General features: G+C 52.3%; 2 protein-coding genes and 1 long non-coding RNA gene across 3 annotated transcripts in view; 1 reads left to right on the top strand and 2 right to left on the bottom strand.

The window, feature by feature from the left end:
• Positions 1-5,100: 5,100 nt before the first annotated feature.
• Positions 5,101-7,677, bottom strand: LOC114689540. The gene is made up of 3 exons (XR_005091492.1): positions 6,862-7,677; positions 5,750-5,852; positions 5,101-5,226 (listed from the first exon to the last, which is right to left on the bottom strand). It is a non-coding gene; the product is annotated as an uncharacterized LOC114689540 (long non-coding RNA).
• Positions 7,678-8,384: 707 nt separating this feature from the next.
• Positions 8,385-21,874, top strand: Gprin1 (G protein regulated inducer of neurite outgrowth 1). The gene is made up of 2 exons (XM_028863742.2): positions 8,385-8,653; positions 17,934-21,874. Exons 1-2 carry the CDS (start codon positions 8,533-8,535, stop codon positions 20,855-20,857), a joined length of 3,045 nt encoding a protein of 1,014 aa, XP_028719575.1. The 5' UTR covers positions 8,385-8,532; the 3' UTR covers positions 20,858-21,874.
• Positions 21,875-21,901: 27 nt separating this feature from the next.
• Positions 21,902-23,324, bottom strand: part of Cdhr2 (cadherin related family member 2) — a 34,712-nt gene continuing 33,289 nt past the window's right edge. Inside the window, exon 32 of the mRNA XM_037205714.1 lies at positions 21,902-22,115. Within this exon, the coding sequence (XP_037061609.1) occupies positions 21,975-22,115 (141 nt within the window). The 3' untranslated portion in view covers positions 21,902-21,974. The remainder of the gene's footprint in view (positions 22,116-23,324) is intronic.

The raw sequence follows: 23,324 nt of genomic DNA on the forward strand, positions 1-23,324 counted from the left end.
TGTGTGAGAGAGAGAGAGAGAGAGAGAGAGAGAGAGAGAGAGAGAGAGATCGAGATCTGTTATCTGTAACCCAGCACCTGAACTCCTTATTTATTTATTGGCTCTACCTGTTATCTTCAGTCCCTGATCCCCATTTTTAGACGGCAAAACCAGGTTTACCATCTGGCCTGTGAAGAGATTTATTTCCTCCTTCCCAAGTGCCAAATCCTACACCTGGCCCCACTGAGAATGATTCTGCTCAGAGACCAACATTCTCAGCTGCCAGGGTCACTTTAAATGCATTCCAGGCACAAATCCAGAAGCAGAAGATGCCAACCCATGTCTGATGACTCTGTGTGTATGTATGTCCATGTGAGTGTGAGTGCATGTGTGTGTGTGTGTGTGTGTGTGTGTGTGTGTGTGTGTGTGTGTCCAGCTCATGGGGTCTGAGCCATTTCCCAAGCTCCCAGTATATTCCAAGCATGTGGTACTTACCTTCATTAATTTCACTTGAAATCTCTCTGTGTACTTCATTGCTACAACCTCAACCTACAAAGGAGGGAATAGGAGTTAGAGAGGCAATGTTACCTGCCTAGGGCTGATTGCAGAAAAATGTCAAAAGCCAGATTGAGCCCTATTTCTGACTCCGAAGGCCAAGACTTGGAATTTCCAAAACCTGTATTCTCTGGCTTTGAAGAGAGACAAATGAAAAACTATGGATAACAGGCAAATGTGGCAGACACTTGTGCAGTGTCATCGAGACCGTAGTGACACTACGTGCACGTGGATCTGTGTGTGATGATTGCACCAGTGGTGTGGATGCACATATGTGCTGTGCTTGCATCTGTGCTCATGTGTGCTCGTGGTGTTGACAGTATGTGTTGTGTGCACCATGCTCCGGTCTCACATGTGAGGGCTTTCAGGAAACCCTGATGTTCTGACAGCTCAAAGTCCAGGAATCACAAAGTGATCAACAATGCCAGGTGTGGGGTTGAACCAGGAGGATCATGAGTTTGAGGCTAGACTGTGCTACCTAGCAAGACCCCGACCTTCTCAAAAGGAAAAGAAAGAGATAAGGATAATTTCAAGCTTCAAGAGAAACATAAAAAAGATGTTACAGGGAGTCTGAAAGGAACGGGTGGTGAGCAACATTGAAAGGTGGCCAGGGAGTCTGAAAGGAAAAGGTGGTGAGCAACATTAAAAGGTGGCCAGCGAGCAGTGAGATAGCTCAGCAGAAAAGACTGCTGACCCAAGTTTGACCCCTGGAGCTCACATGGTAGAAGGAGAAAACTAACTTTAGGAAACGGTTCTCTAGCTGGGCGGCGGTGGCGCATGCCTTTAATCCCAGCACTCGGGAGGCAGAGGCAAGCCGATCTCTGTGAGTTCGAGGCCAGCCTGGTCTCCAAAGCGAGTTCCAGGAAAGGTGCAAAGCTACACAGAGAAACCCTGTCTCGAAAAACCAAAAAAAAAAAAAAAAAAAAGAAAAAGAAAAAGAAAAGAAAAAAAAGCAAGCAAAGAAAAGGGTTCTCTGGCCTTCAGGAATGTGCTTCCCTAACCCCCAAAATGAATAAATGTTAAAAAAAAAAAAAAAAGTCATAGAATTTAACAATAAGTTGGTGAGGTCAAGCTCCTCTGAGGTGAGGCGGAGCTGACACTTGAAGAGGATGCCAGGAGGTGTTCTGGAAAGCATGAATGTTAGAGGCTGAGACCTGCCAGGCCTCCCAGATCCCCGGGAATATCCAGCCTCACCCCAGCCGGCCGATCTCGGCTTTCTCTCTCTCTCTGCCTGCATTTCTTCCTCCTAAGCATCTGCTTCCAACTCCACTTTGTTGAAATGAAATCCTTCTTTTCTGAGATTTCCTATAGCTCTGGAGCCGTTTCTTCCCTCTGCCTCACCATACTTGTCCACATCAGCACTCTGGAGACTCCTGCTGAGCAGCTAGCTGCAAAACTGCCTAGTTCCCCTAATGAAGGGTTAGGGGCTGTCCCCATATCCTTATCATGTCATTTGTCTGTCTCCCCACCCCCAGGCCCAGTAACGTGGCTTCAGGGATTTCTCTGGAACTTTATTTTTGTTTTCTCTCTTCCCTATTTATAGCTCTCTCCCATCCGAACCATCTCTGCATCCATCTGGTTGCCTAGAAACAGGCTCCTGGGCTGAGGGTGGGGGAAGGCCAGAGAGAGCCCAGGCAGGGGGAAGGAAGAGATGTTACCCACTTCCTGTTCAGCACCACCCCCAAGCTTCCAAAAGCCCACTCTGCCCTCTGCCCAGCACCCGTAGATGTTAAATGTTAAGTGTGAAAAGCAGCTGCGGGCCTTTGTGGAGTCCTTCACAGCTTTGAAAGGGCAGAGTGGTGATTTCACTGGAGTCTCTTAATAGCTTACCTTAACAGAGGCCTGGACTCTTTTTTTTTTTTTTTTTTTTTTTTTCATATAAGAAAACTGAAGTTTCCAGAAGCAGTCTCCAAAACCAAGGCATTTTCCAGGGAAATTCCATGTCTGGGTTTGTCAGCCTTTGAATATTGATCTGTGACAACAAAAGATTTGAAGGCACAGACAATTCCATAATCCATTAATTACAGGGAAGTAAGAAGACTTTAATAATCCTCCACATACCATTCTTACTAGACATCCCCCTCACTACCCAGCCCCGCCCAACTGTGCCACACCACAGTACTCTTTTGATGCCCCATCATGCCCCTCTGGTACCCCACACACATACTTCCCTTGGCTACACATCACCTGACATGCGTCCCCCTCCCCATGTTTCCACCATGTCCTCTGCTCAGGGCTCACCTCCACAGGCTGAACTAAGGAGGCCTGAGCTTTGGTCCTGGGTCTATCACCTCACCGTGTGATACTGGCCAGCTTGTAGGAGCTCTCAGAGCTTTGGTTCCCTCAGCTCCAAAGTGAGGGTGTTCATTTCCACCCCCAGATGAAAAGGCGCTTTATAAACTGCAGAGTGAGAGCAGTTAATTGGGAGTGATCAACTAGAACACTTTATGTTGTCAGCGTTATTCTATTAGGGCTATCAGGTCGGGGAAGGGAGCCAAGAGGAGTTTAAGGGATTAAAGGGGAGCTCCTGGCCCATTCCCAAACAACAGGGTCTCCATTCCTGGTGGAAAAGGGAGTATGGCTTGCTGAGAAGCCCTTTTGCATTGTGTCTGCTTCTTAAGTACTCTATCCCTTACTGCCCTCCCTCCCTGTCCCCCCTCCACGCACCCCGAAACACCAAGGCCCACCCCTGCCCTCCAAATAGGCTCTCTGGGCAGAAGGGGGAGGGGCTGTCAAGAAACAGCTGGGCCATGATTCAGCCTGAGTCACCCATCCCAATCCTGGGCCACCCCAGTCTTCAGTTGCTAGGGGTGGAGAGCTGCAGGGGGGTAGGGAAGGGGTCTGTGTGGGCATCAGACTGCGAGCTCTACTTACTTCTTTTTTTCCCCCCAGTACTGGGGATTGAACCCAGAGCCTTGCATGTGCTAGGCAGGTATTCTGCTGCACTGCAACCACAGCCCATTTTTATGTTTACTAGACAGCCAGGTTCTTGCTCAATTGCCCAGACTAGTTTAGAACTATTATAGTCCAGGCTAGCCTGGAGCTCTCAATCCCCCTGCCTCCTGAATAGCTGGGATTACATTCCTATGCCACCATACCCAGCTAGTTTCGTTCAGGCCAAGCAAGAACTCCTGGGGCAGCATGGTGAGGGCCTAGGAACAGTCCATGTGGGGAAGTCAGGAAGGCCTTATCAGGTGTTAGTTATCTGGGCTGAGGGCAGGAGGGGCGTGCACATACATGGGTGCTGCATGTGTACGTATGTATGGCCACACTACGACTCCTGGCTTTGTCCCATTCTAACTCTGTGGCCCTAGTGAGTTAACTTTTCTCATCTGTCTAGTGGAACTAATAATTATCCATCTCAGTTGGCTTTCTTTAAGAATTAAATAAGGAAGCCGGGCAGTGGTGGTGCATGCCTTTAATCCCAGCACTCAGGAGGCAGAGACAGGCAGATCTCTGTGAGTTCAAGGCCAGCCTGGTCTACAGAGTTCCAGGACAGGCTCCAAAGCTGCAGAGAAACCCTGTCTAGAAAAAAAAAAAGAATTAGATAAGGAGCTGGAGAGATGGCTCAGAGGTTAAGAGCACTGGCTGTTCTTCCAGAGATTCCGAGTTCAATTCCTAGCTCACAAGGTGGCTCACAACCATCTATATTGAGATCTGATGCCATCTTCTGTTGTGCAGGCAGAACATGCAGACAGAACTCTGTATATATACATAATAAATAAATCTAAAAAAAGAAATAAGATGCGGCGACAACTATGGAAAACCTGGGGAGTACTACCATTGCCACCTGGGGTGGGCACAGTGCACAGGAGAGGCATGGAGCCTGAAGAAGTGTGCGGTCTTGATGAGCATGTAAACATGGGCTGCACATGTCTCCTTGAAGCACATGAACTGTGTTCAAAAATGGTCCTCAAAGATGGGTCTGCATGCTCCTGACTACCATAATCCTAACACACTCACACACACACACACACACACACACACACACACACACACACACACACACACTCCATCCCTGGAGGTTTTGATTGGTAAAAGCTGATGTTCAGCCTAGTTCAGAACCAGTATACTGGTGAAGGGACAGGAACTATGGATGTTACTAATTGGCAATCTCAAAGCTTTCCCAAAGCCTTTAGCTTCAAGCAAAACTGGAATGAGGTTATCTGGCTAGAGCCCAGGAGTGGGCGGTCCTGAGTGTAAAACACGATAGTGTTTGAAATAGACATGAACATGATATGGACATGACAGAGAGGGAGAACATGAGAGACACATTGTGCTGCTTGTGAGCATGTGCACACAGGCACTCAAAGTGGCATGGGGGCTGACTGCTGTCTCTGCTCTGATATAGTCTGCTTGTCTCCATGGTGCCTGTTGCCACACACGCTGGCTCTCTTTTCAGAAAGTCACTGGGATTGTTTATTCCACCCCCGGCCTGGGCACCCGCCAAGGAGCTGCAGGCACTTGTTTATCTTCTGGTGCATACGAATGTGTATGGCTCCCCAGCGGCAGTCCAACCCGAGGTACAAGCACATGTACGAATACACATACACACATACCACATGGTGTGGGTGACCATGTAGGTTTATTATAAGGTGAGCCTAAGTTCCAGGCCTTGGTAGATTCTCCATAAAGGGACACATATAACTCTCCAGAAAGCTCCAAGTAGGCACGTCATCCATCTGGCAACACCTAAAATTACAGAAAAGTAAGAGAGTCACTTGCCCTGGGTTTGGTGCCTTGCTTCACCAATCCTATCCCCAGAATGAATTACTGGATGGTGGCTGGCCAGATTTGGGTCACTACCTACTCAATAGATGGGTCCAGAAGTAGCCCTCTAGGGAAAATGGGGGTACCACAATGAGAAAGGACATCTGTGTGAGACTTTCCATCAACAGTGGTGTTCTCCACAAAGGCTATACTATGCTGGTACGTGCGGACCTCTGGAAACCTGGTGTTACATGTGGTGGCATGAGGTTCAGAGACCTTGAAGCTGGGACTGGCAATGCTAACAAATGAACACACAAGAGCTGCTTTCTTGCCCATTTCCTGTTCCTCATTTGCTCTAGCAAGTGTTTGGTTGTCCAGAAATTTTAAAATATGATTTTATTAACAAGTCCTGTTGGAACAAAAGCTGTTATAAGGCATGGCCGAGGACACATACAAAGAGGCCTTGACCATGACCTCATAGACACAGCCAGATTTCTGACCTTACCCTTCAGATGTGCCCACCAAGAGGACTCTCAACAATCCACTGCCTGAGTCTTTGATATCAAAGAGAAGTACTCAGACTGCTGGAACCATTTTGCGTAGGATACCTAGGAAGAAACCACAACACCATGAATAACCCAGGGACAGTCCCTAACCAAACATCTGTCAAGTGTTGTTATATGCGTATGTTGCCCTTGGCCAGGGGAATTCTGAAGTGTACACTTACACCATTTTCTAAGACTTTGCTGCAGATCTAAGCTCCACTCATCCACTGTGGCAGCTCTTAGTAACCTTGTGTTGGCTGCCTCTGCTTCCCGGGTCACCTTCTCACTCCCCTGCTGGTGTCCTACCACCTCACAAATGAGCCACATGCCTTTCATATTCACCTCGGGCTCCTGGAGGCATCCCCAGGATCTGCATCTCGGCTTCTCCCTCCAGACTCCTGCCCCGCCCCCCGCTGGCATCTTTCCCTTCCCTTCTGCTCCGGCCCCTCCCATCTCCACCTCATCTGCCTCTGTGGAAGCTGTCACAGTCATTTGTGTTCCTTCTTCCTTTCTTTTTCCCCTTTTTATGACAGCATCTTAGGGATCCGAAGCTGACCATGAACTCCTGGTCCCCGCTTCCATCCCCTGAGTGCTGGAATTACAGATCTGTGCCACCATACCTCTTCTCTTTCTCAGGGTGCAGACTTCCTGGGAAAGATGTCTCCTTGCTCACTGCCCTTCCTTCCTCCCATTTTCACAGCAGCCCGGTGTTCCTTGGGAGGTGCTAGGGTTCTCATGCTTGCCTGCTTGTTTAATGCCCTTCCTCCGTATGCTGACTCCCTCTCCATCCCCACGACTGCCAGCTCTCAGTCGGTGTGCCTCCAACTGTGACAGCGTTAGAGCTCAACCCTGGACTCATATCTCAGGGTGGTCATCCCACAAGCACTCTCTTTCCCCAACATGCATGCAGTATGTGTCCTCCATCCACAAGGTGGAACCTCAGGGGACCAGCAGGAGACTCTCTCAACATTCACCTCATGACCAAGGCCAGTCGATTGCCTTCAGGTAGGCAAGAGTCACCCACTATCCATATGAACAAAGGCTTCCGGGTCCATTTATCACGAGTCCTCACCTGAAACACTGCCACAGCCCTCTCAATATACTTGGTTCTGCTCCAGCGTCATTCTGCCGAAATCAAAGCTGGTTCTCGCCACTTTCGGTGTCTCATGGACCTCCTAAGTCTCGGTTGCTTCCTCTGTGTCACAGAGCCAACAATGATCGCCTTGAAGGCGAGGCCGGCGAGGAATGAAATGACGGATGTGGAACAGGGTTTGTAAATTCTGAAGCTAATTAAGTCCCCTCAGCAGTCAGAGAACCATTTTCAGCACCAATAATATGAGAGAGCGATTCTGTGTGCGCTGTCCGTGGTCCTGAAAACGGGCCCGCGCTCCGTATTTCGATGAAAAGGTCTGTATCATGAATTTCATTGTTTTGAGACTTTTGGAAACAGAGCCTCACTGTTTTACTAGATCAGTCTTGCCCAGGCTGATCTGGTACTCACATTGTAGCCCAGACTGGTTCGGAACTCAGGGTTATCGACCTGCCTAAACTCCTGAGTGCTGGGTTAGACGCAGTGTCCCTAACCCTAGTTTTTCCTGTGGGTTTTAAACCCTCACTTGCCATCTAGATTTTCTTATTATCTTAAGTTAAAGTGATCAGTTAATTAGTGGTTTCTAAGACATAAGCCCAAGTGTGAGGCTGCAAGAAGTGATCTGTATAAATTTGCAATCCCAATTCGACCTACTAAGGAACGGTGTGGCCACAACAAGAAACTTAGCTGTATTTGAAAAAATTGTGGATAGAATATTTCCTTGGGCCGGGCAGCGGTGGCACTCGCCTTTAATCCCAGCACTCGGGAGGCAGAGCCAGGCGGATCTCTGTGAGTTCAAAGACAGCCTGGTCTACAGAGCGAGATCTAGGACAGGCACCAAAACTACACAGAGAAACCCTGTCTCAAAAAACAAAACAAAAACAACAACAACAACAACAAAGAATATTCCCTTGCTCCTGAGTGACAGGTCATGAAAGTCATCTATAAATCAAATTTTAGCTCTGTGTCCCTGCCCAAGAGTTTCATTTGCCTTCGTTATTATTTTAGCAGGTGGCTTTCACAGTTCAGGCACAAGGATCTCTTATCACTTACAAGACAATCAGAGCTCTCATCTGAAAGAGGGAAGTGGGAGGGTCCCACTTCTCTGCTCAAAAGTAGAGGGAAATGGGCAGTGAGTCCTCACGCCTTCCGCGGTTGACCCAAGTGGAAGCCCTGGACATCGACTCCAGGCACTTTCTTTTCTACGACCGCTCTGAGTTTCAATGCTAGTCCCAGTTTACAGACCTAGAAACTGAGGCTCAAAGAGGTGAGATGAATTGTTGGAGGATATCCAGGAGGAGGACCGGGCTTACCCTGACCAGAGAGTGGGAGGATGCTGCCGGGAGGATTCAGGGAGCCTCCCAGCCCAGGGCGGCCACACGCCGGAGCGTGGGCAGCAGCGAGACAAAGGGCCGGGGGCGGGGCGGAGGGGGCAGAGGCCGGAAGTGCGGCCGAGGGGAAGCGGGAAATTTCCTCGCCTAGGCAGTTGGCAGATCGGGACGACCCGGGTTCCGGTGCCGCCGCCGCCCGTGCACCCGCGTTGCTCCCGGCTGAGCAGCGGGTGGGCGCGCGGCCCCCGGGCCCGGGCGGCGTCTGCCGGCCTCGCGCGCCCCCGCGGCGCCCCCTCCCGGCTCTCGAGTGCGCCCAGCGCGCATGCCCGGGGCGGGGCGCCCAGCCGACCAGGGACAGCGCGGAGTCGGGTCCGCCCGCCAGCGGGCCGGAGCACCGGGGTGGTCTGCGCGACGGGAATGGGAACTACGAGGAATCGGCACCGGTAAGCGGTGGGCGCGCGTCGGGAGGCTGGCGCGCGGGCTGGGGTCGCTGTCCAGGGTCCTGACCGCGAGGGGCTCGGGCTGCGGGGCGGGGGCGGCGGGGCGGGGCGCGGTGGGGCGGGGCCCCGGTGCACTGCCCCGGCCCGAGGTGCGGGCAGGCCGCCCCGCGTCCAGCCCCGCTGCCCACCGCTTTGTTCCGCACCGCGGTGCAGGAGGGGGCGATTCCCGCCACCGGGGGGAGGGGCTGCTCTCATTGATTCATCCCACCCGGCACACACCCAGTGTGGGACACACTCCGGGACGTGGTCACACACCGCGATCATGCCTGGAAACCTCATTTTTGGACGAGGCCACAGGTACACACACACACACACACACACACACACACAACCGTGGCCCTTGGTCATTCCATCAGACTCACACATCCGGCCACCTGTACACCCACCCAATGCACCCAGTGGGGGCTGCCCACTCACAGCACCCATCCTGAATCAAGTCAGCAATACTCTAATCGACACCCAGCCACCGTGCTCCGGCCACCTTGTGCTTCTGCCCCTTCTGTACCCTACACCCTGGAGTAGGCTGTGACCCTTTTGCACACACTTGCTTTGTCTGTTAGCTTGCCGCTCTTCTTCAACCCACACTGGCACAAGTCTGCACACCCTTGAACGTCCATTCTTGCCCTTCTATGGATTAGCAGGTGGACAAATGGACAAATGGTCTGGGAAATGTTTCTCAAAGAAGGTCTTTTGTTATAGACTCCTTCACCTGTTATAGACTCCTTCACCTGTGGTAGCAGGCAGGGGGCTTGTTGCTGTGAGGGCTCTAGATGAGGGGACAAGTGGCAGAGGACTGGGGTTTTCAGTCACACTCACAGGCATACACAAGCCTTTGTCAGTCTTGTTACCATAGCAGGAGATGTTTGCAGGTGCCTGGCAGCTCTGGCCCTGACTGGGGGTGTAGAAAAGACTCCAGACTGGGAAGAAATCCTAGAGGGAAAGAAAAAGCCAGGCTAGCCGTGTATCTCTGAATTCACAGGATTGCCCTGCCTGTGAGCCAAACACAAGGGCCTATGCACACACTTAGGCTAGCTCTCCCAAGGTGAAACCATAAGGCCATGTGATGTCAGATGCACACGCCCACAGGGTCCCAATGGCACCCACAAGGCATAAATGCACAGGCCATTCTATGCACACAGGGTATACAAATGCACACCAGGCTTTTCTTGACTAGGACACAGGAGCCAGGTCCTGGGCCCAGACTGGCCTGAGCTGGTGCAGTCCTCAACAAACAGTCCACTTACTCATTTGCATACCAGATGAGTTGACCCATTCGCTTACATGGTCATTTCTGCCTACTGCCTATACTGGATCACACACACCTCCCTTACATCCCAGTATGCATCCATGTGTCCATAGGGTGTGCACGTTACCGAAGGTACGTGTGTGGATGCAGGGACACTGGCTTCCTCTACGCATACTTCCTGGTACTATTGCCTGGGAAGCCCACAGGATTTGAAGAATCTTTGGTCTAGGCCAAAAAGAAAGGCGCTTTAAGAGCCAGTGTTTGGACTGAGTTCAGATCTCCAGAACCCATTTAAAGCCAAATACAGTAGTGTGTGTACCTGTAATCCCAGCGTCCAACTGTGAGAGGGGAGAGAGGAGAACCCTAGAAGCCGAAGGGCCTGTTAGCCTGGTGTACAGCAAGAAGACCTTGGAAGTCAAAGACTGATACCTGAGGTTGTCCTCTGACTTCCACATGTGCAGGAGAATGCCCACATCCCCACATACACACAAAGATAAAGAAAAGAGCCTAGCACTAGTGTGTAGATGTTGATTGATAGACTGGGAAGAATCCAGGCTTTGAGCTCAGACACAACTAATTTTGAACTCCGGCCTTGCTCCCTTCAGGCTTTCCTCCTGACTTCAGTGTCTTCATCTATGGCACGAAATGATAAGGGTCCCCATTGTGAAATTGTTGTAAAGACTACGCAATAAAATGAGCCTGAGGGTGCTGAGTCCAGGGCTGAGCATGCAGTGGGGTCGTAATGGAGGTGTTCTCTAGTGGTAGGGTGTGGGGAGGGGATGTGGGGCTCCAGGCCTCGGCTGCCTTAGAGTAGTGGCTGGAAGCTACTGAGACTCTTCCTCTCAAGCCAAGAAGGATCCCCCAGACCTGTGAGCAACAGACCCTTTGGAATTTGTCTCTGGACCATTGGGAGATTGAGACTCCCAGAGTGGAAAAACCCACACAAAGCCACAGAACAAGTTAGTGACTAAGTTGGGGCTTGACCCACATCTAGCCAAGCTGTCCATCCCCTGTACTGGGCCCAGTCCCGTCTCAGAAGCCGAGAAGCTGGAGCTGGGAACTGAGATGCCAACCTCTTCCTGGGAGGCTATGCAGAAGGGGCATACTAACATCTGGCCATGCCTGCCTGTCGGATTTGCTGCTTCATTCTTGGAGAATAGGAGCCTGTCACCTGCTCCATAAGCACTTGGGCAAAGTCATGTCCTGCTTTTATTGGCATGTGAGCAAAGTGTCGAAACTCAGATGCTACAGGGCAGGAAGGCAACATACATGAGGATCTGATGATAAGAAAAAATCTGAAGGGGTTGGGGATTTTGCTCAGTGGTAGAGCCCTTGCCTAGCAAGCGCAAAGCCCTGGGTTCGGTCCTCAGCTCTAGGGGGAAAAAATAAAATAAAAATATTTTTAAAAAATCTGAACTCAGTGATGAGTGGCCATGGACAGTTAGCCTCAGTGTCCAGGACACCGTTGGGAGGAGCGGGGATTGTGGCTACCTGGCTCCTTCAGGCCACCCTTCTCAGCTCCAGCTGGCTGTTGCTCTGCAGGAAGCATGCTCAGCTTGCCAAATTTTAGTTTGCCAGAATAACCTGGACATCTGATTTCCACATGAACTCTATCAATGTTTAGATGTTGATGACTTTGCTTCTTTGTTTTAACTTGACTTAAGGGGCTGGAGAGGCTTCATCCCCTCCACCCACATAAAAGAGTCCTGGAGAGCCAGAGACAGGAAGGTCCCTGAGCCTCACTGGCCAGCCAGCCTAGCCTAATGCGTGAGTCCCAGGTTCCAGTGAGAGACCCTGTCCCCAAAAACAAGGTGGACAGCTCCTGAGAAATAAGATCCAAGGTTGACCTTTGGTACACACACACACACACACACACACACACACACACACACACACACACGCACACACACACACACACACATTGACTTAAAAAAAATAATTTGTTAGCCTTATAGGCCAAACAAACATGTCCTAAAGCCAGATTTTTGCTGAATTTTGTCTCTGCTGCAACCATTTCAGACTCAGCCCCCCACCCCCGCCCCCTCCTGGGAGCACAGCTGGGCTCTGACAGGCTGAGTAGATAAAAACAGGCTTTCCATGTACACAGCCTGGCCCTAACGTGAGCAGAACCATGCACACCCCTCATCTTCTCTAATTCTCACACCAGGCCTGGTGGGCAGGGAGGCAATGAGTCGGTCTGGGGGAGGGTCAGTGAGAAGGCCCTGCTTGAAGTCTCAGAGCTGCTGGGCTGTTTGCACTCTCTGTCCAGGCCACACACAGGAGGCAGGAGCAGGTGTGGGGAGACCCCTAGTGTGGGCTGTTACCAGTGTGAAATAAGAGGTGGGGGGGCCAGGACACCCCTCCTTTAGCCTTTCCTGACCCTTGCGGGCTGCGCTTCCCTCCCTGGGTAATTGCTGGGCAGTTGTTAAATTCCTATGTTCCAAAGGAGGAAACAGGGAAGCCTGGCAAACAGACCTTGGTTCTCACTGGAATCCGGGTACTTTCTCTTGCCCATCTGCCCAGTCATTTGCTTCCCACAGCCCCAAAGACAAGATAGGTCACAAAATCGATCTGTACAATTGTTTCTTTCTTTCTTTCTTTCTTTCTTTTTTTTTTTTTTTGGGGGGGGGGGGGGGGGAGAGCCTTCATGGCATGCAAAAAAAAAAAAAAAAAAAAGAGCCAATATTTAAAATATATTTTTTAAAAATCCATATGTGTGACTTTGCTCAGTGAATTAAGGACCTGGCCACAAAACAGTCACACACACTTCCTGTTTAAAACACAGCAGTGTTTGCTCAGTACCCTTAGGCTAAGTCTCCACCACTCCCCCAAGGCTCTACCTGGTTGGCCGCCACTGCCTCTCCCTCCCGCCCCCTCCCTCTCTGACTCCAGCTCTGCTCCAGCCTCCTGGCCTTTTCATGGCTGCCTCAGACGTTGACCTCCTCAGAGGGGCCTTTCTTGACCACGTGTCCAGACCAGCTGCCCACTCCTTTGTCCTCACAGCATCTCATGTCAGAAATGACATCATTTCTTTACTACCAGCTTATGACTCCCCTCACTCTTTCCTGTATCGGAGGTCAGGGACCACGGAACACGTGGAATTTGTAAGTGTTGTGTTAGTGGGTGCCTTCTCACATGCCACAGTGGCCGGAACTGGGTGCTGTTACCTCTGTCTAGGGCCCAGCAGTCTCTATTTCTGTCACAATCCCCGCCGTGATTCCTTCCAGTCTCTTTCACTTGGGGGTATGGGGTCTCTTGCTTCCGGGTTTGGTCATCTCCCTTGCTCTATTCCAATATCACTATCAGTGGGCAAAGTAGAAGACAGACCAGGCCATCCATGCCATTCGTGTCTGATGCCTGTCTGATCCCTGCAGACTGGTGTTCTTCCACACCCTCACTTTTTATGCTGATGAAAACCAGATCCAAGAATTCAACCAGACCACTGTCCCACTTGACTCTTGCATTCACACCCCCAGAAATCAAAAAGGCACCCAGTCCAGCGCTTCAAAACTGAGAACCCTATAGTCCTCCACAAGACTGCCCTCCTGTGTGTCCATCCTTGTGATGACTACCATCATCCCAACCCTCGGACTCGAGATTTAGGGAATCCAGCGGTGAACAGTAACAGTTGAGACCCAGCAGGAACCTGAAGTCCAGTCAGGGACTCAGGTTAAACAGATACAAGCCGAGTGACAGAAAGCTAGCTAGGGGAATAGGAGCGGGGCATGAGACTCCAGAGGAAGCTTGTAGGCAAAGAAGGCTTCCTGGAGGAGGGAACATTTAAGCTGAGAACTGAAACTTTAATAAGACACAGTCTGTCTAGGAGAGAGAGAGTCCCACAGCAGAGGGTGTGTGGAGGCTGAGACAGGAGGGAACACCAAGCTACGGCTGTGCACAGAACAGTTGTGTGTGTGTGTGTGTGTGTGTGTGTGTGTGTGTGTGTGTTGCTTGGGTATGAGGAAGTAAATATATAGGGCTAAGAGGTGCATTAAGGAGATGTGCATTAAGGAGATGGGCACCCTCACACAGAACCAGTGAAGGTTTCTTTTACTTTCCTGTTTTTCAAAAAGATGCAGCCATTGAAAACGGAGTGGAAGCCCCCATCACCTTCTAAAGTACAGCACAAGGTGTTCCTCGCCTGTTTGTGGTGATGCTAGGATTAAGCGACCTACTGTGCTGCCAGTCCTGTAGACACAGAAAGCATGCAATGGACCACGGTGACACTGACAATAAATGTCTGGGTCGCTGGTTTGGGGCATCTACATATGAAGCTGTTACTGTGTTTTTATCTTGTGGTGCTGGGGATGGAACCCAGGGCCCTGCACATGCTAGGCAATCACTCTACCACTGAAGTTGATAAGGGCTGGAGAGCTGGCTCACCAGCTAAGGATGCTTACTGCCCTATTCATTTCCCAGCACCCACACTACACCCACCTGAAATTCCAGCTCCAGGAGGATCTGAGGCCTCTGGCCTCCTCTGGCATCTGCACACATGTGCATATACCTATAGGCAGACCAACTCCTGCCTGTAATTTAAAATAAGCATTTTAATTAGCTATAGACAGTATGCTATATCACCAGTAGCATCTCAAGTTTGCTGGGTTTCCTGGCTGCATCAAGAGGCCATGGGGAGTGACTGGCCCGTACTGCTTAGGACTGTGCGAAGTACACATCATGATATTTAAGCCACCACAAGATCAACAGCACATGTCTCAGCACACACATCCGCTGTTACAGCTACACGTGTTGTGTTCACCTGCAACCCAGATTCAGACACCACAAAGAGACATACAAAAAAAGGGCTCTTCCACCTTCAGATCCCTGCTCTTACTTTAAAGAGGCCATCACAATGAAAGTTTCATGAGATTTTATCCTGGAATTTTCTACCTATAAATAATCCCATGACACGTACATGGTTTCCCTTGGCCACACGCTTAGAATCCTGGCACTTATGCTGTCCCTGTCCCTACGTGCCTTTGCTTGCTCACTCGGTCTCTCCTGGGCATCTCTCCTCATCACTCTACATCACTCGTCTGTGTGGTGGTCCATGTGGATGTCTCACACATCCTCACTTCTGACTTTCTCCCCACCAGGTGTTCTCATGTGCCCTGATGTGCCGTCCTGTGTCTGCAGGACCATCCCCGGAAGGGGACCTGCTGGCTAAAACACTGCGTGTCTTGTAAACATATGTAGAGATAGATACTCTTCCTGATAGATTACAACTGATTTCATTTCCTAACAAGACTAAAGAGTGCCGGGAAGTGGTGGTGCACGCCTTTAATTCCAGCATGAGGGAGGCAGAGGCAGGCCAATCTCTGTGAGTTCAAGGTCAGCCTGGACTACAGAGTGAGTTCCAGGAAAGGTGCCAAAGCAACACAGAAAAACCCTATCTCGAAAAATAAACAACAATAACAAAAGACTAAGGAGAGTCTGATCTAGGAGGAGCATCACTGGATGTCAGAGGACCACTGGGTCTCTCACATGACTAAGATGGATAGGAGGAGCATCACTGGATGTCAGAAGGACCACTGGGGCTCTCACATGACTATGATGTATAGGAGGAGCATCACTGGATGTCAGAAGGACCACTGGGTCTTTCACATGACTATGGGCCCAGAATTTACTTCCCATGTCCATGCCAGTTGGACTGAACTCTGATGTGTGGATGAGAGCAATGAAGTCCCCATGGCTTAGAAGCGTGTGTGTGTGTGTGTGTGTGTGTGTGTGTGTGTGTGTGTGTGTGTGTGTTTTATGATTTGTTTTGAGACCAGGTCTTGCTATGTAGCCAAGGCCAACCTCAAATTCAAGCTCCTGCTTTTGTTGCCAAACCCTGGGATTACAGATATGCCGCACCATGGAGCTAGCATTCAGTGAACACATATCTATGACACACCGGACAGTAACAAGTATTCTAGATTTTTAAAATTCAGTAAAACAAAGTTGTGTGTGGTGCCTTTAATCCCAGCACTGAGGAGGGAAAGGCAGGCAGATTTCTGAGAATTTGAGGCCAGCCTGGTCTACATAGAGCATTCCAAGTCAGCCACACACAGTCTACACTGTGAGACTGTCTATATGGAGAGTGACAGTCCGCAATGGAGATGGATGGTTTATACAGGATAGACCAGGAAAGACCTCAGAGGCACCTGGAGGGAAATGGCCAGTGGAAAGGCCCTGAGGGCATTGGGTGGGTATTTAAGGAATCATGAGGTAGCCCACAGATGCTAAGGCCACACACAGAGAGGGGAGGAGAGGAGGAGGAAGGACCAAAGGAGACAACAGAACCCGCAATGCAGGGTCTCGTGAGTCACTGTATTTGCTGCCTTTTTGCATCAGCTAGGGAGGTGCTGAGAGGTCTGAGCAGAAGGATGGGATCCGCTTGGGGGCTTAAGATTCCTTGGGCCACTTTTAAGAATAAACTGGATGGGGAAGGAAAAGCAAGGGCAATCCAGGTGCAGAGTGGTGAATCCAAGTGTGGGGCCCAGGGTGGAAGCCAGAGTCTGCCTGTGTTTTGAAGGTGGATTCATCACATTTTGCCGATAGGTGGCTCATGGCATATGAAAGCCGAGAGAGACTCTAGTCCAGTGGTTCTCAGCCTTCCTAATTCTGTGATCCTTTAATACAGCTCCTCATGTTGTGTGACCCCCAACCATAAAATTATTTTATTGCTGCTTCATAACTGTAATTTTGCTACTGTTATGAATCATAATGTAAATATCTGATATACAGAATAGCGGATATATGACCTGAAGGGGTCGTGACCCCCTAGTTGAGAACCACTGCTCTAGAGATTCTGGCCTGATCATGGGTGAGATGGTCTGAGGACAAGTAAGAAGCAATCGCCAGTTTTACTCATTCTGGCTGCTACATGAGTAATGGCAGTTTCTCCTAGGTCCATCTTCCTGCTGGACCCTCTTCCCAAATGCTCCCCAGGCACCACAGTTGCCCAGCGATGCCCACCCTACCCAGGATTCTGCAGACCACTCCCACCATCACTCACTATAGCCAGTTGCCTCCCACCAGTTCTTCAGACCTCACGTCTCCTCAAGGACCTTCAGGGTGCTGTCTCCCATCCTGTCTCCCTCCCTGTAGCTGCCCAGCGCCCATTGCAGAGAAGGGCTATGAGAACGAGTGATGGTCACCTGAAGGAGAGGCTGACTGGCCTCCTCGTGGGTCTTGGCCAGCTCAGTCTCTCCTTTCAGCCCAACCACCACACCACCTCAGAGCAGTCTTTGAAAGCACATGACTGTGTCCTTTCCTTGACGGATCATTCACAGTCCCCTGCACAGACGTCAACTGGTGGCCTACAGACATGTTTTCTTTGGCCCACATAGTGTTTGGGGTTTTTATTTAAATCCTGAATTAGTTAGCACATTTTATATCAAAGTCTGGATTTCTCGTTTCCCTAAGGCACTAGAGCTGGAGTTCGCAGGTTTCGTTTCTCCAGGACACCATTTGGCCCCTCTTTGAGAAGCCATGTACTCTACAATTTATCATGGTCACACTGCCCCCCCCCCGTTTTGTATACAACTTGCTTCCCTCATTTAAATGACTCACGTGGCCCAGGGACATCAAAGTCTTCAGCCAACGGCCTTGAAGACCCGTGCATCACTTTGGGAAGCCTGTTGCATGAGGTGAGGCTGGCACAAGAGGGAAATGGTAGTGAAGCTGAAAGATCAGATTGGAGCCAAGCTGTGAGGGGTCAGCTTGTCTGTCTGTCTGTCTGTCTGTTGAGGCTTAGTCTTACTGTGTAGCCCAGTTTGGCTTCAAACTAAAATTCTCCTGCCTCAGTATCCCAAGTGCTGAGAGTACTGGCTTCTTAGTGCGATAATGCAGGAAGTGACAGGATTAAGTTTATGTTTTCGCTGAGACCTTGACAAGAGGACCAGACAGGGACAGAGAATCCAGTGAGGAGCTTGGATATGACTGAGTGGTTCCATGGAGTGTCTCTTAAGCCTGAGTCTGTTCTCTCTGTTTCAGAAGCAGACAGCTGTCTTGAGCTCAGACATGGCTGTGAGGGTAGATGGTCAGTACTGAAGATCCAGCCTGGCTCCAGCTGCTTCAGAAGGACTCCAGCCCCCCAAGACCCTTCTGCTCCCCCACAGGATGGGAGCCTGGGCACTGGAGGCCGGGTCATGAGGGACTGCTGCTCTTCCCCAAAGGCTATCCCTGCATCCCCAAGGCACACCCTTGACCAAAGCCTAGACATGGACTCCAGACACAGCAGTTCCAGTGGGGCTGGGGAAGGGGCCTCCTGCTCTGAGAGCCCCGCTGGGAGCTTAGCCTGCCCCTCTCCTACCTGCAACCCTCCCCCAGAGACAGTGAGAGTACATGGAGCCTTGATCTCAGGAGCCGCTGAAACGACTTTGCTAGGAAAGCCAGAGCCCGCGTCCTCAGCAGAAGCTGCTCCTATAACCCCGGAGAACAGAAATCTTGTGTTCTTAGAAAAGATGGATTCTAACTCCTTGAAGCAGGCAGATTCTACTTCCACAGGAAAAGAAGAGGCTGGGGCCTTGAGGAAGGAAGAGTCCATGTTGACGGGAAAGGCAGAGCCTACAATCTGTGGAAAGGGGGAGCCTGGGACTGTTGGATGGATGGATTGTACACCTCCAAGGAAGGAGGATTCTGGGTCCTCGGAAAGAGTAGATCCAATGTGCTCCAGCAAGGTGAATACAGCATCTCCAGGAGGGGAAGATCCTGGGTCTTTAAGAAAAGGAGAGCCTGTATCCTCAGGCAAAGTGGATCCCAGAAAGGAGGACCCTGCGCATTCCAGAAGAGAGCAGCCTGGATCTACAGGAAAGGGAGATCTTATATCTTTGGGGAAAAAAGATATGGAAGCACCGGAAAAAGCAGATCCTGCACCCACAAAACAGACAGATCCTGGGTTCTCAGGAAAGCTACCTCCAGGATCATCAAGCAAGATGGAACTTGTGTCCTCAGGAACAGTGGCTCCTGGGACCAAAAAGGTGAATCCTGTGTGCCTGGGGACGGTGGACCCTGCAGCCATGGGAAATACAGAAACTTTGTCCTCAGCAAAAGAGGGCCCTTCTCGGTTTCTTGGAAAGATAGACCCGGCGTCCTCAGGAGAGGGTGGGTCTGTGTCTGTGAGAATGACAGAAACAGTATCTGCGGGCCAGCCAGCAAAGACAGATCCCACGTCTGTGAACAGTACTGGACCTTCAGGCAGTGTGGACCCAGTTTCCTTAAGAAATGTGGAACTTGTCTCCCCAGTGAAACCAGAACTGTTGTCTTCTGGGCAGGCAGAACGTGTGTCATTGATAAAGACAGAAACCCTATCCTCAGGAAGAGAAGACCTCAAGTCCTCTAGAAGAGTGGATCACACATCTGTCACAGGAAACATGAAAACATCTCAAAAAGGGAATCCCGAGTCTTCAGGAAAGACAGACCCCCCATCTTCAAGTTCAGGAGATGCCAAGTCTCTGGGGACATGGGGGTCCCTGTCTGCCGAGAAAGCTGAGGCAGTGACGGAGGGGAAAGGGGGCCCACGGGCCTTGGAGAAGGCAAGTCCCACAGCCTCAGAGAAGGCTGATCCCCTCGCTTTCAGCAAGGTGGGCTCTGCAAGCCAGGGAAGGGCAGAGACTGTTCCCTCTGAAGAAGTGGGCGCCACAGCTTTAGGAAACGTGGTCCCAACGGCTTCAGGAAAACTAGCTTTGGTGTCCCCAGGGGAGGTGGATCTCATGGCCTCGGAAAGAGCAGAAGGCAGTCCAGAGGTGAAGGCTCCGGAAAAGAGGAATCCTGTGAACTCCACCAGGGACTCAGGGAATGCTGAGCCCAAGTCTGGGGTCAAGGTGGTAACCCAGCTTCCGGATGCCACATCCCCGGGAAAGGTGGAGGCTCCGTCTTTGCAAAAAGAGCAGCCACAAGTGTCTGGGAAGATGGATCCCTCAGGAAAAGTCGACCCCACTGCGTCTGTGGAGCCTATGTCCCTGGGGAAGGCTGACTCCGTGTCTCCATCTCCTAGAAAAGCAGAGTCTGAAACCTCGGCAGAGACTACCCCTCTGTCTCTGGAGAAGGCCAACTCTTCTTTCAGGCAATCAGATGGTAGAGCCTGCAGCTCAGCCCAGCCTCTGGGAGATGCCAGGAGCAGCGGGGCCCTGCCAGAGCCACAGCCCTCTGCCAGCACCAGCCAGAAAGACCTAGCGGCAGCTGCGGCTCCGAAGAGCCCCCGCGCGGAGGGCACAGCGCCCCCGCCAGGGCCACGGACTCGCGACAACTTCACCAAGGCGCCGTCGTGGGACGCGGGAGCGCCACCGCCCCGCGAGGACGCGGGCACGCAGGCCGGCGCCCAGGCCTGCGTCTCGGTGGCGGTGAGCCCCATGTCTCCGCAGGACGGCGCGGCCGGCCCGGCCTTCAGCTTCCAGGCGGCATCGCGCGCGCCCAGCCCCTCGGCCAGGCCGCCGTCGCGCCGGGACGCGGGCCTGCAGGTGTCGCTGGGAGCCGCCGAGACGCGCTCGGTGGCCACCGGCCCCATGACTCCACAGGCCGCCGCGCCGCCCGCCGCGCCGCCCGTCTTCCCCGAGGTGCGGGTCCGGCCCGGCTCGGTGTTGGCGGCCGCCATGGCACCCCAGGAGGCGGCCGAGCCGGTGCGCGAAGTGAGCTGGGACGAGAAGGGCATGACGTGGGAGGTGTACGGTGCCTCCATGGAAGTGGAGGTGCTGGGCATGGCCATCCAGAAGCATCTGGAGCGCCAGATCGAGGAGCACGGCCGCCAAGGGGCGCCGGCGCCGCCGCCCGCCGTCCGTGCGGGCCCAGGCCGTGCAGGCTCCGTGCGCACCGCCCCTGCCGAGGGCGCCGCCAAGCGTCCGCCCGGCCTCTTCCGCGCGCTGCTGCAGAGTGTGCGGCGGCCGCGGTGCTGCTCGCGGGCGGGTCCCACCGCCGAGTGATCGCACCGCCGAGTGATCGCACCGCCGAGTGATCGGTCCACATTTTGTAGGCCCGGGTTTCCAACCTTCTCAGGCTCCCTTCTTGATATCAAGCCCTTGAAAGCTACGCCCCATCTCCAGCCCCGCGTGCGTCAGGCCTCCGAGGAGTGGGCTGCTTTTAGGGGCTTCATTCCAGTCCCTCCCTTCCCGAACACTGACGAAACCCCCTTACCCAGTCCCTTTGTGGCCATGCGCCCACACACCCAGCCCTGACAACCCCACCCCGGTACCCTCACAGCGGTCCACTCCACTCCCTCAGGTCGTACTGGGAGAGTACAGGTGCCTGCTCCCATCCCTCCACCCTAGAGCTGAGGCAGGCTCCTGAGATGGCCGAACTGGTGCTTAGAGGCCTCCCCAGGTCCCCACAACAGGGAAAGATTGCATGCAGATCTCTAGGTGTTCTCCCATGTGTGCCAGGATTGATGTGAGGCCACTAGAAAGGCAGACTCTGAATGGGAGGCTGGGGGTGGGGGTGGGGCAGGGAGTCTCTGAGCAGTGAGGGGTCTCCACATGGTGCTGGCCCCATGGCCAGGGTGTCTCTTGCATGCTGTTGGTAGTCCTACCCCCATTCCCGTCTCCCCCCACCTAGCCCTGTGCCCTAACCCTATTTCCTCTCCTACCCAATCACTATGCACAGTTCCCACAGGGGCCAAAGGGTGCCCTGGGGCTCAGCTGAGAAGGAAGAGTCATGGAAAGGTCAGAGGGTCTTAGGACTGAAGGTCATAGCAAGGCTCCTAGAAGGTCTCAGGCCACTGGCTGTCTGGGTGACAACTGGTCTTGGGCATTGGGAACAGGATGGAGAGCTCACTGACATCCACAGTTGTCTTTTAAAGGTCCCCTCCTCCCCCACCTTTCCCCCCACAATGCTGTGAGCCCCCACAAGTTCCTTGTAACCACTCAGCGCCCTGGCCCCTCTCCCTCTAGCCTTGGTTTTTGGCTCCTGTCACAGTATACATTGGTAATAAAACCTTTCCCCAACTCTTGTCTATGACTCAAAGTTGGGGGTAAAGCAAGACCATATATTATATTTAGGGGAAGGCAGGGAGTACAGATTGTGCTTGAAGAATGGAGGTCTCCGTCACAGATCCGTGGTGTCCAGGCTAGGGTTGGTGAAGGACAGATCCTTCTGCTGATGCCCGCTTGTGCCCACCTGCCTTCCGGAGAGCACGGCACTCAGGGGCTCTGGGTCCAGTTCAGGCAAGTTGTGTGGAAGCGGCTTCTGGAGAGACAAGGGGGGAGGGGGAAGATGGGCTTCTCTCCCCAGACCCCAGGACAGCGGTGGGCCTTCCCACTCATCACCAGATAGCTCCTTGGCTGGAGTTTCTCACCCTCACTCCTGAGGCTCACTCCTGTTGGGGCCCCTGTCTCCTTGCTGTATCCCAGAGACAGCCATAGCCGGGGCGGTCTGGGTGGGGTATGCCTAGGGAGTCATCTTGGGCCTTTGACTAACCCCAACAGAGCAGTGTTCTAGCATTCTGCCCAGTCCTAGGCCAAAGACCCCCTCCCTCACAGTTCCTGCCACCTGTACCCCAGAGCAGGCCATGTGTTGGGCAAGGTCCATCAGTTCCATGACAGAGCCATAGACACCCTGCTGAAGGAGGTAGAAGTGAGGATCGCCCCAGCTAAGAGACCGAGCAGGAGTGGGCCAACCATTCTTGTGGATGTCCACAGTACAACACGAGATTCCTCTTGAATGTGCCATCGCCTGTCTTTTTCAGAAATGTCACCCAGGAGTATACCCGTACTTTGTCATGGCACTTACACATCGCTGCTGCCCTTCCTCTTACCCTCCCCACGTGACATCACACACCCAGCCCATCACCCCCACATTCTTCCTCACACATACACCTTCCTACGGGAGGGCCAGCCCCTGAGCTAGGTCACTGCCGCAACACCCACCTCCCTCCCCCACAAAGCCAGAGCCCCAAGTCTCCCCGGCCTTTCCCTGAATACTGACTATACAGGCTTCTTCCTGTCTGGGGATGTTACCATCCCTGGTAAACAGTGGAGCATCCAAGAGCCCAGAGGGGTTAGTCAGTCAGTGTTTACAGACCCTGAGCCCATAACATTAGATAATGAAACCTGGCACCTAAGCCTGGAGACTTGACTTCTGAGCTGATTTGCCCTGCAGGATGCCTGGCCTTAAGCCAGCCAGCACTCCCTGAGCATCTGCGTCCGTGCTACCTGATTGGCAAAGGGGATTGGAGGTCTCCAGGTTGCTCATACCTTGGGCAGTGTTTACAGAGCCCTTATAGGTCAGGGCACTCAGAGATTGCTAGAAAAAAAAAAAAAAAAAACAACTCTGTCCCCCAAGACAGTCGCCCCCTCGCTCTAGACTCTGCTCTCGGAAGTCCTGTTCTTTCCCAGCCCACAGGTCAGTCAGGACCCCCTAACTCCACTCTTGGAGGAGAGTCCACAATGCCCTCCT

Source organism: Peromyscus leucopus, chromosome 5 (genome assembly GCF_004664715.2).
Source record: "Peromyscus leucopus breed LL Stock chromosome 5, UCI_PerLeu_2.1, whole genome shotgun sequence".
Lineage (NCBI taxonomy): Eukaryota > Metazoa > Chordata > Mammalia > Rodentia > Cricetidae > Peromyscus > Peromyscus leucopus.

Bases quoted from the DNA above. Each gene is read 5' to 3' on its own strand.
- Gprin1 (XM_028863742.2), top strand. From the start codon at position 8,533: ATGCCCGGGGCGGGGCGCCCAGCCGACCAGGGACAGCGCGGAGTCGGG. The intron at 8,654-17,933 runs GTAAGCGGTGGG...TCTCTGTTTCAG, and splicing joins ACTACGAGGAATCGGCACCG to AAGCAGACAGCTGTCTTGAG.